Genomic DNA, 18029 nt, shown 5'->3' with positions numbered 1-18029 from the left:
GCGAAACCGCCAAGCCATCCAGGGATCCCCACTAATCCACCTTTAGATAAGTTACTAACCTGGGGTAAAAATATTTAAAATAACTATTTAAATAGTCAGGGAGCCCTCAAGTTTGCGTATATATAAATAACCGTTCAGATCCTCAGCCAAACCTGCATGCACTGGTGAGGCAGAAATTCCCAGGAGCTTGACAGGAAACAGGAGCCAGAAGGCAAAATAACTGAGCTGAAATTTTAGCTGTTGCTCAACACAGGGGAGTAACACTAACCATTAAAATATTGGAGTGGTTATAATAATATCAGACAAAATAGACTACAGGATGAGAAATACTAAAAGGAATAATTTATAATGATTAAAAATAAGGTCATCATTATCTTCTCCATCAAGAAGACACAACAATTCTGGATGTATAGTATAGGTAGCTGATAATAGAGCTACTAAATACATGAAGCAAAAACTGACAGAACTGAAAGAAGAAATAGACCAAGCTACAATGGTAGTCAGAGATTTCAACATTCCTTTCAGGAATTTGAACAAGAAGCTGTAAAATGAGCAAGGACACAGAAGACTTGAATAACACTGTCAACCAACTTTACCTAATTGGCATTTATAGAACACTCCATCCCATAAGAGTAGAGTACTTGTTCTTTTAAAGTATACACGGAATGTTCAGCAAGACCATATACTAGACCATAAACCAGTGTCAATTAGTTTAAAAGTATTGTTATCACTCAGAGTATATTCTCTGACCCATCAGAATTAAATTGAAAATCAGTAACAGATACCTGAAAATTCTCCAGGTATTTGGAAATTAAATTATTTAAACACAATAATCTGTTCCTAACTTAAAACACACACACCCAACTTTATGAGAAAAATGATTTATTATCTCTCACCATTCTGGGTGTTGACTGTGCGTTTCTTTTGCAGGTTTTTCCTGAGTTTACTCAAGGAGCTACATTCACCCAGAGGGTCTACTTGGAGAGCTGGGCCTTTTTTCCAAATGGTCTTTCATGCTCACATATGCTAAACTAGGCTTCCTTACATAGTGGAGAGACCTCAAGTTTAAATGCACTTATCAAATCTCTGCTGGCATCAAATTTGCCTATGGTCCCTCAAAACAGATCACATGGATAAGCCCAGAATCAGTGTGTGACAGGACTGCATGGATACCAGAAGGCATGATTCATTGGCAGTAACAAATTACCAAAATTGATAAGACCTTGGTTAAATCATTTCTCTCATCTGTAAAATGGAGTTTATGTTATGATATATATCCCCAGAATTGTTTTTTTTAAAGATTTTATTTATTTATTCATGAGAGAGAGAGAGAGAGAGGCAGAATCATACACACAGAGGGAGAAGCAGACTCCATGCAGGGAGCCCAATACAGGACTCGATCCTGGGACTCCAGGATCACTCCCTGAGCCAAAGGCAGACACTCAACCACTGAGCCACCCAGGCATCCCTATCCCCAGAATTGTTGTGTGAATTAAATGAAATAGTATAATCATATAGTTCCTACTACATCTGATAAAAGTTGTTTAGAGTGGGGTTTTTTTTTTAAGATACCAAAGGTAATTTAGGGTGGCAAATACTGTCATCTACTCTTATTCATTTCCTGCATATGCCAAGCACTGTCCTAAATAGTAGGGTTGCAACAGACACAGCCCTTATCCTAAGAGAAATGATATTTTGAAGATAAATTAACGCCCAGATTGGATTTACAGACTTTATAACTGTCGAAAAATTTCATAAACTCAACTGTGGTTTGATATCTAGATATACTTATGCTTAAGTTTTATATTAAGATCAATTAATTAACAGTGTTCGTACACCAGGATTATGTATTCTAAAAGGTCTCGCCTTCAAAACATCATCTCTTTACAAATTCTAAAATGATTTAATCAGATAGTATCTGGGATGTAGAGTTACAGAGACCTATGCTCTGCAAATTTTAATCAACTGGCAAATCATCAAAATTCATTTGAAAACCCTAGGAAATCCTTCTTTTAAATAGTTGATAAAATATAAACAGTTGGAACCCTGAAGGAAAGATAACTATGATTATTCTGGAGCTGCAGTCTAAAAATCTAAGTTTGCAAATGCCATGTTCATCAGTTGTTTGATAAAGTACTGACAAAAATAAATCTTATGAAAACAAAATTACTTGGTATTTTAAAAATAGAATTGATATTTCTCCCCCTCCATCTCACTCATGCTCTCCCTCTTTTCTCCCGTTTTTGTTTGTTTCTTTGCTTCTGCAGTTAAGTGACTTACATTTATGATTTCCAAGAAAGAGTTTGTTGGTTCATTCTTCTTTTCTAAAACATTTTATTACTTATATCAGTTTAAAATGCATACTAGAATGGTGCAGAGACAAGTGGATATTTCCATGTGAAAGAATGAAGTTGAATACCTACCTCATACCATATTTAACTTAAAATTATCAAATTCCTAAGTGTAACGAGCTAAAGCTATAAAGCACTCACAAAGAACCATAGGGATAAATCTTTGTGACCCTTGGATGAATTTCTTAGATATGAAACAAAAAGCCCAACCAACAAGAGAGGAAAAAAAAGATAAATTGGATTTTGTCTAAATTAAAAACTCCTTGCTTCAAAAGATACTACGAAGAAAGTGAAAGACAACCCATAGGATGGGAAAAAATACCTGCAAATTATATATCTGATGAGAGACTTTTATCTAGAATACAGAAAAACTCTTAAAATAAAGACAAAGACAAAATAAAAAGGACAAGTAAAAAAACAATCCATTTTAAAAATGAGCAAAGGATCTGAATAGGCAAACATTTCTTCTAGAAGATACACAGATAACCAATAAATACATGAAAAGATGCTTCACATCATTAGTCATCAAGGAAATAGAAGTCAATACTATATAATGAGATACTACTTCACACCCACCAGGATGGCTAGAATCAAAAAGGCAGACATTAAGTATTTTTCAGGATGTGGAGAAATGTTAACCCTCATACCTTGCTGGTGCGATTGTCAAATGAGACAGCTGCTTTGGCAAACAGTCTGGCATTTTCCCAAATGGTTAAAAATAGCATTATTTTTTATGACCAAGCAGTTTCAGTCATAGGTGTATACCCAAGAAAATGAAAGCATGTTTACACAAAAACTTACACACTAATATTTAAAGGAATGTTATTCGTATTAGGCAAAAATTTGAAATAACCCAAGTGTCTATCAGCTGAAAATGGATAAATAAGGTGTGGTAGATCCATATAATAGGATGTTACTTGGCCATAAAAAGGAATAAAGTACTGATACCTGTCACGCCATGGATGAACCTTGAAAACATGCTAAGTGAAAAGAAGCCAGACACAGAAGACCACATATTATATGGTTCTATTTATATTAAATGTTCAGAATAGATAAATCTATATAGAGAGAAAGTAAAACAGTAATTGGAATAAGGAGTAAGAGAGCAAGAGTTAAAGGATATGGGGTTTCTTTTGGAGGGGATTAAAATGTTCTAAAATTGATTGTAGGGATCCCTGGGTGGCTCAGTGGTTTAGCACCTGCCTTTGGCCCAGGGCATGATCCTGGAGTCTGGGATCAAATCCCACATCGGGCTCCCTGCATGGAGCCTGCTTCTCCCTTTGCCTGTGTCTCTGCTTCTCTCCCTCTCCCTGTGTCTCTCATGAATGAATAAATAAAAATCTTTTTAAAAATTTAAATAAAATTGATTGTAGTGATAGTAGCACGTATCAGTGAATATATTGTAAATCATTGAACTGTCCACTTTAAATGGATGAATTTTATGGTATATGTAAGCTTTATCTCAATAAAGCTATTATCAAAATAATTATTTGAAGAATAAACAGTTTTGCAAGGCTGTTTACCAAATGGTGTACCTCCAAGCCAAAAACTCTTAACTACTTTATATAAAATCTGTAGATATCCAAAACCACTGAATTGTATACTTTAAAATGATTAAGGTGGCAAGGTTTATGTAACATGAATTTGATCTCATTTTTAAACATATTTAGTTAGAGATTGAGCAGGGGGAGGGACATAGGAAGAGGGAGAAAATTTCAAGCAGACTCCCCACTGAGCATAGAGCCCAACGTGGGGCTCAGTCTTACAACCCTGAGATCATGACCTGAATGGAAATCCAGAGTCAGGGGATCCCTGGGTGGCGCAGCAGTTTGGCGCCTGCCTTTGGCCCAGGGCGCGATCCTGGAGACCTGGGATCGAATCCCACGTTGGATTCCCGGTGCATGGAGCCTGCTTCTCCCTCTGCCTGTGTCTCTGACTCTCTCTCTATGTCTATCATGAATAAATAAATAAGATCTTTAAAAAAAAAAAAAAAAAGAGTCGCATGCTCTACCAATGGGGCCAACTAGGTGCCTGCAGAGCTTAGATCAATTTTAATACAAACTCCCGGGACACCTGGGTAGCTCAGCGGTTGGGCATCTGCCTGTGGCTCAGGGCGTGATCCCAGAGTCCCAAGATCAAGTCCCACGTAGGGCTCCCTGCAGGGAGCCTGCTTCTCCCTCTGCCTGTGTCTCTCATGAATAAATAAATAAAATATTTTAAAAATAATAATAATACTAACTCCCACAGTTGAGAATCCAGAGAGTGGTCAGAATTGCATACTAGAAGGGATCAGTGAGCATACTTGTTTGTCCAAAAGTCCCACAGAAGGCTTGAAGTGAGGGTTGAAATTATCGAATAATCAAAATTTTCTCATTGGAACCTTCAAATGTTGAAGGAAGAGACCACCTCTCTATTACGTGGAACAATGAAGCTGAATTTACTACTTGCTAAGCAAAAGAGGATGGTATTTATATAGTTTCTCTAAACAAATAGAACTGATATATAGGGTTTTGAGAAGTGTGGATTTCAGGGGTTGGCAGATATTCAAAACTAAAAACGTCTTAAGATTGGCTCAATTGTGGCTGTGTATATACAGATTGGTGGACTGTGGGAAGCAAGAGTGGAAGCTTGACTACTCTGATGATTGATTACTGGAGCAAGGTTGTCACTGACTAGCTGCATTTGCAGAGGCTCCGCTGTTGGAGCAAAGCAGTCGCTGTTTGATTGAGACAGGTTTAGACTGGTTCTATGGTTACTTGCTTATGGCTTAGAACGAGAGCCAGAGGACAAGTAGTCTTTCCATTTCTTGAATTTGGAGACTAGGAACTTTTAATTTTCTGTCTCTTACTATTTCTGACAGCTACATCATATTTTTTTTTTTTTTTGCTACATCATAATTTAATTCAAACCTTTACCAACTAGTTCAGTCAGGAGTCATGGAAAAAAAAAGTCCTCCTTTTACCAGAGGAGTGATATGATGAGATGATTTGAACTTGTAAGTCCAAGAGATGGGTTAGAAGGCTGTCAAACATGTTAGATTTTAGGATGTTCTGATGCATAGCCTTATTAAAGGGAAAAGAATTCAGACTTTGGTGTATCTTCCTGTTCATAAGTTATGTTTGATGTGTCTTCTCCAAATGCAAGTGTGCCATTTGCCCTCATTTCCATTTTTGTGTTTCTTCTCCTCTATCCAAGTGAAAAATTAATATGTATGCCAAGGTAGCATTGCTAGTGAATATCAAGACTATTCTAATTAATAAATCAGAAATAAACACATTGATCCGAAGGGGGAAATAGCCTTGATTTCTGACCATTTTCTTCTTTTGTTAGATAATTAAGTTGAAAGCTGAAGCCCGACTGGACCTGTTGAAGCAGATTGGTGTTTCTGTGGATACATGGCTAAAGAGTGCAATGAATCAAGTAATGGAAGAACTGGAAAATGAACGATGGGCTCGCCTTCCTGCAGTGACCAATAATGACACTTTACACTCGGTAGGGTTTCTTTTCTTGGCTATGATAGGCAGACTTTCATTGAAGAATGCCATTCTTTGTGTAGCCAAACCTGAAAATAGCCAAAATTTAAAAGAAAAAATAATGGTTTTGCTAGCAGTTTGGTTTCTTCTCTTTAGCCTATCACTGAGTTAAACTTGGTACAGCAAGAGGAAAAAAGTCGTGCCTTTTTTTTTTAATGTGCAGTAAAGAATGTACTATCACTAGTAGGTTTATTAGTGCCACTTTACCAAACTCCTTATCCCATTCATGAAGTAGATATGCTTCTTGCCTGGAAGTAGCAGAATAAAAATTTTAATCTAGTGTTTCTGAAGTGCTCAGAGGTCTTCCATTCCATAGTACAAATGAAAACTAATATCCAGAAAGTCATAAACAGTCTTAAAGGAGGGAAAGGAACACTTTTAGTCTGCGACATAACCTGTTTGATTCACAAGGGCTTTCACACTCTGCTCACTATCTTTTTTTTTCCAAAAAAATTTTTAAATTTTATTTAAACTCAATTAACATAAAATGTACTATTGGTTTCAGAGGTAGACATCAGCAATTCATCAGTCTTATGTAATACCTAATGCTCATTACATCATGGGCCCTCCTTAATACCCATCACCTAGTTACCCCATCCCCCTCCCCTCCACGACCCTGTTTGTTTCCTATGATTAAGAGTCTCTTATCATTTGTCTCCCTCTCTTATTTCCTCTTTTATTTTTTCCTCTCTTCCCTTATGATCCTGTTTTATTTCTTAAATTCCACATGAGTGAGATCATATGAAAATTGTCTTTCTCTGATTAACTTATTTCACTTAGCATGATATCCTCTAGTTCCATCAATGTCATTGCAAATGACAAGATTTCTTTCTTTTTTTTTTTGATGGCTGAGTAGTAGTGCATTGTGTGTGTGTATATATACATACACATACATACATACACACACACACCCTATCTTATCCATTCATCTGGTGATGGACATCGAGGCTCTTTCCATAGTTTGGCTACTGTGGACTTTGCTGCTATTAACATTGGGGTGCATGTGCCCCTTCAGATCACTCTATTTGTATCTTTGGGGTAAATACTCATTATTGCAATTGCTGGGTCATAGGTTGGCTCCATTTTCAACTTTTTGAGGAACTTCCATACTGTTTTTCAGAGTGGCTGCACCAGCTTGCATTTCCACCAGCAGTGTGAAAGGGTACCTCTTTCTTTGTATCATTACCAACATTTGTTGTTTCCTGACTTGTTAATTAGCCATTCTGACTGGTGTGAGGTGGTATTTCATTGTGGATTTGATTTGTATTTCCCTGATGCTGAGTAATTTTGAGCATTGCACTGTGTCTTTCATCAGAGACATAGTGCATGTATGGTGTTACAAACAAGGCCAGAGCTCAAGCTGGTGTTTTTTGGGGTTTTTTAAAGATTTTATTTATTTATTTGAGAGAGAAAGAGAGAGAGAACATGAGCAGGGGGAAGACCAGACTCCCTACTGAGCATGAAGCCCAATGCAGAGCTGGATCCCAGAACCTAAGGCAGATGCTTAAACAGCTGAGCCACCCAGGTGCCCCAAGCTGGTATTTTCTTGCTTCAAGTCCAGGGCTCTTTCCACCCTGATGTCATCCAGTTCAACCTTATATTTTCATGTTGGAGATCTGAGAACCAGAAAAGTTCAGTGATTTGCTTATTACATAAGTGGATGTATGATTTCTAGCTGGTCAGACTAAAGTAGTTCCTGCTGCTGCCTCCCAACCCATTACTCTCTCTCATCCTGTTTATTTCCTTAGGGCATTTATTACAATCTGTACTTGTCTTCTTTATTTGTTTTCTTTGTCTGTCTTCCTCTCTGGAATATAATTTCCAGGTCTGCCTGATTCACTACTCTGCACAGCAAAGTACCTGGCATATGGTAGGTACTCAATAAATGTCTGTTGAAGGAAAAAATGGAAGAATGGATGGACGAATAGATGGAATAGTGGCAAACTAAAAGCTAAAACTCTAATCTCTCAACTTCCTACTATATCCATAGTTTTGGCCTCTTCAGTGCTTATGTCCTTTAGATAAAAGGCATCCTTGCTAGAGAAATTGGCTAAAGTTTAAGAACATTCCTGAAAGTTTTGTCAATTTTTTCACATAGCATTCTGATTTTCTAATGGGAATACACTTGCACATTTAAAAAAGATTGTGTGGGGGTGTGCATTTTGAGGAAAAGCAGTATTGAAAGCTTATTTTTATTGCACTATTAATGGTAATCCAGCTAGAGAAAGTAGTACACCTCACCCATTTGACTTTGGGGTTAGAAGAGCTTGCCCTGTTTTCTTTTTTTTTTTTTTAAGATTTTATTTATTTATTCATGAGAGACACAGGCAGAGGGAGAAGCAGGCTCCATGCAGGGAGCCCGATGTGGGATTCGATCCCAGGTCTCCAGGATCACGCCCTGGGCTGAAGGCAGGCACTAAACCGCTGAGCCACCAGGGCTGCCCACTTGCCCCATTTTCAGTACAACAGAGTTGCTCCATGTCATGGAATATCTCTTCCTAATGCATCTTTTGAATATCACAATTCCCATCTACTTCAGGTTGTACAGAACTTAGGATGACAGCAAATTGCAGACACAGCTTTTGTTTTGGCATCTTTTGGCAAGAGTGACTCTCTTGGCAACTTATCAGACCCATGATTTCCCTTGGACTAGTACCTTTTCTAACTAAATCAACTGGGCAGGCATTTACCCCCTCACTGTGTACCTGCTTCCTGGGTAAATTGGAAATGAACAAGATTTGGTCTCTCTCCTCAAAGAGCATAGCTAGTAGAGCAGATAGACCTTTACAGATCTTAGTGATACATGGGAGTGTATGACTGGGCTACTCTATGGCAAACTTGAAATTGCCTGCTCCTAACTCATCAACACCTTGGAAAAAAAGTCACTTCTCTCTGGATTCAGAGAGAAAGTTAAATGATCTTAAGATCCCCTCTAATTCCAAAATCTTATGATTTTATGAAATACTACCAAAAAAGCTCAATGCCAGATAGAAAAATAGGAAAGACATTTGCCCCATGAAGGAAATGTCAGTTGAGATAGTCCTTGAAGAATTTTAACAGGAGATAAAGAAGGGCTTCTAAGTGTGAAAGAAGGAAATGAAGGAGATATGCCTAGTACAGTGTGTCAATGAGTAGTACATTCTGGTAGTAAGTGTTGAGAACTGTCCAAAGATATCAGCTCATCTAAGAATATCATATCCTCTGTGAAGGGAGTGTTTTGTAATTCTTTCCCACTCTATTCCCTGTAGTCAGTATTATGGAGCCTGTGTCATCCCACTTTCAGCTGAAGGATATATTTTGTGAAAGCTCTACTAGCAATGTATTTAGTGCCTCCCTTATTCATGGTGTCACTTTTCCTGGTTTCAATTACTATGGTCAACCATGGAAGCAACTATCTGGAAGCAGATGACCCTCCTTCTGACTTATTGTCAGAAGATCAGTAGTAGCTTAACACTCCATCACAGTGCCTACGTCATTCACCTCATTTTATTTCATCACATAGGCATTTTATTGTCTCACATCACCACAAAGAGAAGGGTGAATATAGATACTTTGAGAGAGAGAGACCACATTCCCATAACTTTTATTACAGTACATTGTTGTAATTGTTATATTTTATTATTATTGTTATTTATCTCTTACTGGGCCTAATTTATAAATTAAACTGTAGCATAGGTATATATGTGTAGGAAAAAAACATAGTCTATGTAGGGCTTGGAACATATCCCCCAGGGATAAGGAAGGGAGGCTACTGTATAAATAAAGGAGAGATATGGGCACAGAATAGCTTACTGAGTCCCAGTATTTATTTAACCTGCTTTTAAATGACACACTGAAATAATTTAGAAGGATTTGTATCTCTCCACCCTGGCAGATAACTGGCAAGGTGCATGAAGGAGAAATACACATCTGGGGATCAAATTATTTCTTCCATTATAGGTGCCAACAAAAGCATTAGTCATCAGGTTTAGAGTTCCCTTCCATCTGGAAAACATGGTTAATTCTAGTGTTAGACAGTAACAGTGTAAAGTGCCTTATTAACAGTCCAATCATGAAATGGGCAAAAGACATGAACAGAAATCTCACCGAGGAAGACATAGACATGGCCAACAAGCACATGAGAAAATGCTCTGCATCACTGGCCATCAGGAAATACAAATCAAAACCACAATGAGATACCACCTCACACCAGTGAGAATGGGGAAAATTAACAAGGCAGGAAACCACAAATGTTGGAGAGGATGCGGAGAAAAAGGAACCCTCTTGCACTGTTGGTGGGAATGTGAAATGGTGCAGCCACTCTGGAAAACTGTGTGGAGGTTCCTCAAAGAGTTAAAAATAGATCTGCCCTAGACCCAGCAATTGCACTGCTGGAGGTTTACCCCAAAGATACAGATGCAGTGAAACGCCGGGACACCTGCATCCCGATGTTTCTAGCAGCAATGTCTACAATAGCCAAACTGTGGAAGGGACCTCGGTGTCCATCGAAAGATGAATGGATAAAGAAGATGTGGTTTATGTATACAATGGAATATTACTCAGCCATTAGAAATGACAAATACCCACCATTTGCTTCAACATGGATGGAACTGGAGGTTATTATGCTGAGTGAAGTAAGTCAATCGGGGAAGGACAAACATTATATGGTCTCATTCATTTGGGGAATATAAATAATAGTGAAAGGGAATAGAGGGGAAGGGAGAAGAAATGGGTAGGAAATATCAGAGAGGGAGACAGAACATGAGAGACTCCTAACTCTGGGAAACGAACTAGGGGTTGGTGGAAGGGGAGGAGGGCGGGGGGTGGGGGTGACTGGGTGGCGGGCACTGAGGGGGGCACTTGATGGGATGAGCACTGGGTGTTATTCTGTATGTTGGCAAATTGAACACCAATAAAAATAAATTTATTATTTAAAAAAAGACATGTTTTTAAAACAGTCTATTTACCTTATAGAATTGGGATGAAACTAAACTTACTTGACTATTAACTCTTTGCCTTATATATTATGCTGTGGTACAAACTATAGGATTGGGAAGAAAAAGAGAAAAAGAACCACAGAGTATAACAACATATTTTTCAAGGAGAGCAGTCTGCTAATATAGTTATTCAGTTGATGGTTAACTAGAGCTCATACCTAACCTCCTGTGGTTAGATTGCTGCCAGTAGCCCCATCAGCCTTTCTTCATTCCTCTCTTCTCTTATTTTCCTTTCTTCTCTTACTCAAAAGCCCATATCCAGTTTACAACCTAATTTTGAAATTGTTATTAATTTTAGAATAGAAAAAGTTATATAACTAGATTACAAAAAAATTAGAAAGTTCAGTAGAGAAAAAAAATGACCAAAAACTCCATCTTTTTAACACCACTGTTAGCAACTTGATATAATTCTATTCTCTTTCTACTGTCTTTTTTAAGATTTTTTTTTTTCATTTATTTGAGAGAGAGAAGAGAGAGAGCACAGGAGGGCATGTTAGTGGAGGAAGGGGAGCTGAGGGAGAAGAAGCACGCTCCCAGCTGAGCAGGGATCTTGAAAACAGCCAACGCTAGGGGTCAGGATCATGACCTGGGGTCAGGATCATGACCTGAGCCAAAGGTGAACGCTTACCTGAACAACCCAGGCACCCCTACTATTCTTTTTTTTAAACATATTTATCAAAATAAATAAATAAATAAAATAAACATATTGATCATAATAAAATTAATTTAGTATATTTTTCCATCTAACATGCCATTTTGCTGAATGATCTCCATAATCTCTCTTTTAATGTCTGCATAGTATTCGATCAGAAGGCATACTATAATTCACTTAACTATTCTCTTACAGGTTCAATATTTAGATTGCTTCCAGATATTCTAAATAAATAATACTTTAAAATATATTTGTGTACCTATTTATATTTCTCTTTTCCTTACAGAGGATTTTTTTCTGTAATATAGGTTCTTAGAAGTAGAATAGGTCAGGGGTGCCTGGCTGGCTCAGTTGGTGGAATGTGTGACTCTTGATCTCAGGGTTGTAAGTTCAAGCCTCATGTTGGATATAGGGATTACTTAAAAATAAAAAATGAATAGGTCAGAGATTTATAGTTCTTTAAGATTAGCTTTTGTTCTGTTACTTTGCCCTAGGTTCTCAAACTATAGCTGACAATATTTACATGACTTCCTTGTCTCTAGCCATTTCCCCCAGCTGTTATGCACAGACATCCTGACATCCACTTTGTTGTGCAGCCTCCCTAAGTGTAAGCATTTTGCAGAGTTGCATAAAAATAAATTCTGACTTCCCTCATTGTGAAGATCATGCTGAATGTGTTTTGAAAGGCAAGGGAATTGAATATTTTTAACCATCAGGATGGTGGTTAATTTCCATCTGCCTCATTAATGTGTAATAGTCTTTGCAGTATAATGGGCTTTGTTTTTGAATTATGAAATCAGTTTTTGGCTTGCACTAATCCCAAAGAAAGGAAACAATAGATTTTTGTAATAAAATAAATGTAAGCTGTAGAAAGTAATAGAATACACCTGTACAACCTTCAGGCATTTTCTGTATTTACAGTTTTTCCAAACGGGCAGTGGTTTTTTTATTGAATTAAACTCTGTACCCAAATAGCCTACACTATGAGTAAAATTTACATTTCAGATTTTAAATAGGATAAATTAGTTCAATTCAGTAACATTTATTGAACCTACACTGGTCATGAGACCTTTTGCTAGGTGCTGGGAGTTGTCAAACGGAGTATAATGTCTGCTGAGTTTGTATCCACAGATGGGGAGAACCAGTCTCACTGATGGCCAAGACCAAAAGGGGGGCATTGAAAAGATTTGCAGAATTTCACTCCTAAGAGAAGTGTCTCCACCTGTATTACGTTCTTCAACTTTCTTCATGGCCATAATAACAAGTCATGTGCCTGACCTAAATCCTTATACATAGTATATGTTCAAAAACATTAATCTGAACCTCAAGACAAATAGTTTAATTCTACTAACTAAACTTAAAATACTACTATAAGGAGGGAGTTCATAGATAAAGCATCTATTCTGTACCAGGTACTGTGTCAGGCACATTCATACATTATGTCACTTAATGATACAGTTAATTACAACAGTTCTGAATGTTTTTACAGATGAGGAGATAGACTTGTGAGAATTAGCTCTCCTTCCCAACAGCACACGGCTAGTAAGTGGAGAGAGCTAGGATTTGAACTCAGATACATCTGCCTCTAAAGTCTTGCCCTTTACCATACTTTCTTATTCTATGGATGGCCCTTTATTCCTGTGACCTTTCTCATGACTCAGTGTAATTGCTGTGCATTCCTTTTTTTTTTTTTTTTTTAAGATTTTACTTATTCATTCATGAGAGACACAGAGACAGAGAGAGGCAGAGACAGGAGAGACAGGAGAGAGCTAGGATTTGAACTCAGATACATCTGCCTCTAAAGTCTTGCCCTTTACCATACTTTCTTATTCTATGGATGGCCCTTTATTCCTGTGACCTTTCTCATGACTCAGTGTAATTGCTGTGCATTCCTTTTTTTTTTTTTTTTTTTTAAGATTTTACTTATTCATTCATGAGAGACACAGAGACAGAGGCAGAGACATAGCCAGAGGGAGAAGCAGGCTCCATACAGGAAGCCCAATATGGGACTCGATCCCAGGATCACGCCCTGAGCCCAAGGCAGACACTCAACTGCTGAGCCACCCAGGCGTCCCTCTTTTTTACTTTTTAAAACTATTTTAGTTAACTTTCAGCTTCCTTCTTAAGGTTGTTTTGGATATTCTGGGTCTTTTGCATTTCCATATGAATTTAAAATCAATTTTCTACCAAAAAAACCTACCAGGATTTTTTTTAAATAGGATTGTGAGGAAGGGGTGGTGGGCGGGGGGTGGGGGGGACTGAGTGACGGGCACTGAGGTGGGCACTTGATGGGATGAGCACTGGGTGTTATTCTATATGTTGGCAGATTGAACACCAATAAAAAATAAATTTATAAAAAAAAAAGATTTGGGGATCCCTGGGTGGCGCAGTGGTTTGGCGCCTGCCTTTGGCCCAGGGCGCGATCCTGGAGACCCGGGATCGAATCCCACGTCGGGCTTCTGATGCATGGAGCCTGCTTCTCCCTCTGCCTGTGTCTCTGCCTCTCTCTCTCTCTCTCTCTGTGACTATCATAAATAAATAAAATTTTAAAAAAGATTTGATTTCTTAATGAAAGAAAAAAAGGATTGTGATGAATCTAGATCAGTTTGAAGACAATTGATATTTTAACAATATTGAGACTTCCAGTCATTAACATAATACCTCTCCATTTATTTAAACCTTTAATTTAGCTCAGTATTTTTTTGAAGATTTTATTTATTTCCGAGAGAATGAGAGAGAGATAATGAACAGCGGGGGAAGGGCAGAGAGAGAAACAGACAATACAGGACTCTCCCAGGACCCTGAGATCATGACCTGAGCTGAAGGTAGATGCTTAACTGACTGAGACACCCAGGAGCCCGCTCAATATTTTGTAGCTTTCAGTATATAAGTCTTAAACATCTTTTTTCAGACATAACTGTTTTATGGTTTTGGGTGCTATTGTAAATGGTTTTTTATTTTAATTTCCAGTTGTTCATTGTTAACACATAAAAATATGATTTTTTGCATATTGATCTTGTATCCTGCAACTCTGCTAAACTCAATTTGTTAGTTGTAATAGCCTTTGTGTAGATTTTCTCTGTAGATAGTCAAGTCACTTGCATATTAAGACATTTTTACTGGTTCCTTTTTTCCCCTTATTGTAACAACGAGAATCTCCAGTACAATGCTGAATCAAAGTAGTGAGAACTGACAGATGTCCTAGCCTTGTTTCTACACTTAGGGAGAAAGCATTCAGTCTTTCACCATTAAGTATGATGTTAACAGTAGGATTTTTGTAGGTGCCCTTTACCATGCTGAGGAGTTTTCCCTATTCCTATTTAGATGGTGATAGTACTAGATGTTGGATCTTGTCAAATGATTTTTCTTTTTTAGTTTGTTTATATGATATATTGCATTGATGATTTTTCAGCTATTAAGCCAACTTTGCATTACTAATAAACACCACTTGAATCATGATATATTACCATTTTTATATATTGATTGAAATTGATGTTAAAGTTTTGATAAGAATTTTTATATCTCTGTTTACAGCAGATACTAGCCTGTAGTTTTCTTCTCATGTAATGTTTTATCTGGTTTGGTATAATGCTTGTCTTAAAGTGATTTGAAAAGTATCCCTCCCTCTTCTGTTTTCTGGAAGCATATGTAGAATTGTGTAGAATTGTTTATTCTAAATGTTTGATAGAATTCATCCTAGTAGTTACCTGAGCCTAGAGTTTTCTTTGTGGAAGTTCTTTTTTAATAACAAACTCAGGGCAGCCCTGGTGGCGCAGTGATTTAGCGCCGCCTGCAGCCTGGGGTGTGATCCTGGAGACCCGGGATCGAGTCCCACATCGGGCTTCCTGCATGGAGCCTGCTTCTCCCTCTGCCTGTGTCTCTGCCTCTCTCTTGCTCTCTCTGAATGAATAAATAAATAAATCTTTAAAAAAAATCACAAACTCAATTTCTTTAGTAGATAGATGGTTACTCAGGTTATTCTTGAGTGGACTTTGATCATTTGTGTCTTTCAAGGAATTTGTCCATTCTATCTAAGTTGCCAACTTTATTGGAACAAATTGTTTATAATATTCCTTTTTTTTATTCTTTGATTATCCAGAGAATATGTAGTAGCTTCACTTCTCATTCTTGATATTGGTTATTTGTGTCTCCACTTTCTTCCTGATCATTCTGCTAGAAGTTTACCCATATCAAATGGCTTTTCACAAAGAAACAGCTTTTAATTTCATTGATTTTTTTCCCCTGTTTTCTTTTTTCTATTATAATGATTTCTGCCCTGGTATTTATCTTCTTTATTCTGATTAGTTTGGATTTAAGTAGTTGTTTCCTAAATTTAGGAAATTGTTTTCCATCCCCCAGGGATCACCCAGGGATCACTGTCTTTAAGTGCATGATGTCCAGTGTTCATGTATTTTGAGCAGTTTTTTTAGTTGTTTCTGGAAGCAGTTTAAATCTGGTCCTTGAAATATCAGAAAGGGAGACAGAACGTAAAGACTGCTAACTCTGGGAAACGAACTAGGGGTGTTGGAAGGGGAGGAGGGCGGGGGGTGGGAGTGATTGTGTGACGGGCACTGGGGGTTATTCTGTATGTTAGTAAATTGAACACCAATAAAAAAAAAAAAAAAAGAATTATCCAAAGGCAAAAAAAAAAAAAAAAAATCTGGTCCTTGATATTCCATCTTATCTAGAAGTAGAAATCCATTTTGCTGGTATTTGCAACATCATCCTTTATAATCTACTTGTGTTGTATTTGGAATGATGTTCAATGTGATCACTTCTCTGTCCAAAAGAAACTCAGAGGTTCTGCTAATAAGTTATGAGGAGCTGCCTTCCTCTATATTGAATATCACCAGATTCTTTATGCAATTTCTTCTTTCCTCATAAAAAAGAGCAATTATTTATTAAATACCTTCTATATATCTAGCATGTGTTATGGGGTTCAATATGTTACCTTATTTAATCCTTATAATACCCCATGAAGAAGTAATTGTTTTCATTATAAGATAAGGTCATTGGAGTCAGAAGTTAAATAATTTGCCCGAGGTCACACAACAAACAGTAAATGATATAGTCAGCATTCAAACTCAAATCTGTCAGACTTAAGGACCCAGTATTGCTTTCTAGTTTGTTACAGTACCATAAAGTTGGTGAAACCCTTTAGAGGTTGTTTTGCTGCGTATAAGGAGATGGCTACTAATACCAACTCAGAATGCTTTTTCTTATCTACCCTTGCAAAGTAAGCATTTTACAACAACTAAGAAAGGAAAAACATTAGTACAGCTAGAAGGAATAGTTTTAATTGAAGTTGTCAGGTGACAGGAAGGAAAAGAGCTAAGAGAGCAATTGTTAAGAAACAGAGGAAGAATGTGATTTTAGAAATGCTGGGTCAAGAAAACATTGTAACAGTGAAGTTACAGAGGGTGAAAGAGGGAAATGGCAGTTTATTCAGCAGTGACATATTTTGGAAAGCTGCTGGAGCAAAGAAAAAGCACATGGCCCTGACCCTGTTGCTGTCACTGCAACTTCACATTCCCTTCCATGAGAATCAAACAATGAACTCAGAATAAAGGGGAAAGAAAGGAATGTTTAGTATCAAATAGTGTTGCCAAGATAAAACATTTTGGATTGATTCCCAGTGCCACAGCACAGTGCATATTAACATTCCTTATATATTTTTAGAAACAAGTTCTACCCACATTGGCTTTAATTTCAGTTTTTTATAGACATATGGGTGTTTTGTGTTGTTTTGTTGCAATGCCCAGTTATGTGTTTTTTTTTTAATGTCTATAACCTATGTCCTATAGAGTATGAAAGCAGTGTCTTCCAAGTATATGTAAATATTGAATGGGCAATTTCTAACATGCGATCCTCATCTTTTATATAACTCAGTGCCCTTTTGGAATATGATGGTATCATAGCCTGAGATGATTTGAAAGGTCAAGATTTGAGTCTTATTTTATCATTGACCTGACTGACCATAGATGAATTATTTGTAAGATGAGGCACATACATGATTATCTCACTCAGCTGTGAAGAATTTCCAGTAATAGTTATAAGTAAGAATATTACAAGGGCTTTGAAATGTAGGCAATATATTTGATAGAAAATATGTGTAATTTATTCTTTTAGAAGGCTCTATAGAATTTTAATAGCAATTACGAATAAAGTCAGTTTTGGGCGCCTGGGTGGTTCAATGTTTGAGCCTTTGGCTCGGATCATGATCTCGGGGTCCTGGAATCGAGTCTCACATCGGGCTCGCCAAAAGGAGCCTGCTTCTCCCTCTGCCTGTGTCACTGCCTCTCTGTGTGTGTCCTTCATGAATAAATAAATTAATAAAATCTAAAAAAAAATTATAAAGTCGGTTCTAAATGTTAATAATTACTCAAGAGAAATCACTTTAATGCATTAAAAAGTAGAATTGGACAATATAAGTAGCCTCTACTTTGCAACTTGCTGAATGCAAGGTCTTCCCTGACCTTCTCCAAATACCTCTTCCTATTCACAGGCCGCCTTGCAC

At 37.4% G+C, this 18029-nt stretch overlaps 1 protein-coding gene across 6 annotated transcripts in view; it reads left to right on the top strand.

The window, feature by feature from the left end:
* Window positions 1–18029, top strand: part of FCHSD2 (FCH and double SH3 domains 2) — a 334052-nt gene that overhangs the window by 300687 nt on the left and 15336 nt on the right. For all 6 annotated transcript variants that reach the window (XM_072794507.1, XM_072794506.1, XM_072794509.1 and 3 more), the window contains one exon: window positions 5682–5843. In XM_072794507.1, coding sequence (XP_072650608.1) covers window positions 5682–5843 — 162 coding nt within the window. The remainder of the gene's footprint in view (window positions 1–5681; window positions 5844–18029) is intronic.

Source organism: Canis lupus, chromosome 23 (genome assembly GCF_048164855.1).
Source record: "Canis lupus baileyi chromosome 23, mCanLup2.hap1, whole genome shotgun sequence".
Classification (NCBI taxonomy): Eukaryota; Metazoa; Chordata; class Mammalia; order Carnivora; family Canidae; genus Canis; species Canis lupus.
This window is presented reverse-complemented; position numbering and strand designations above follow the sequence as displayed.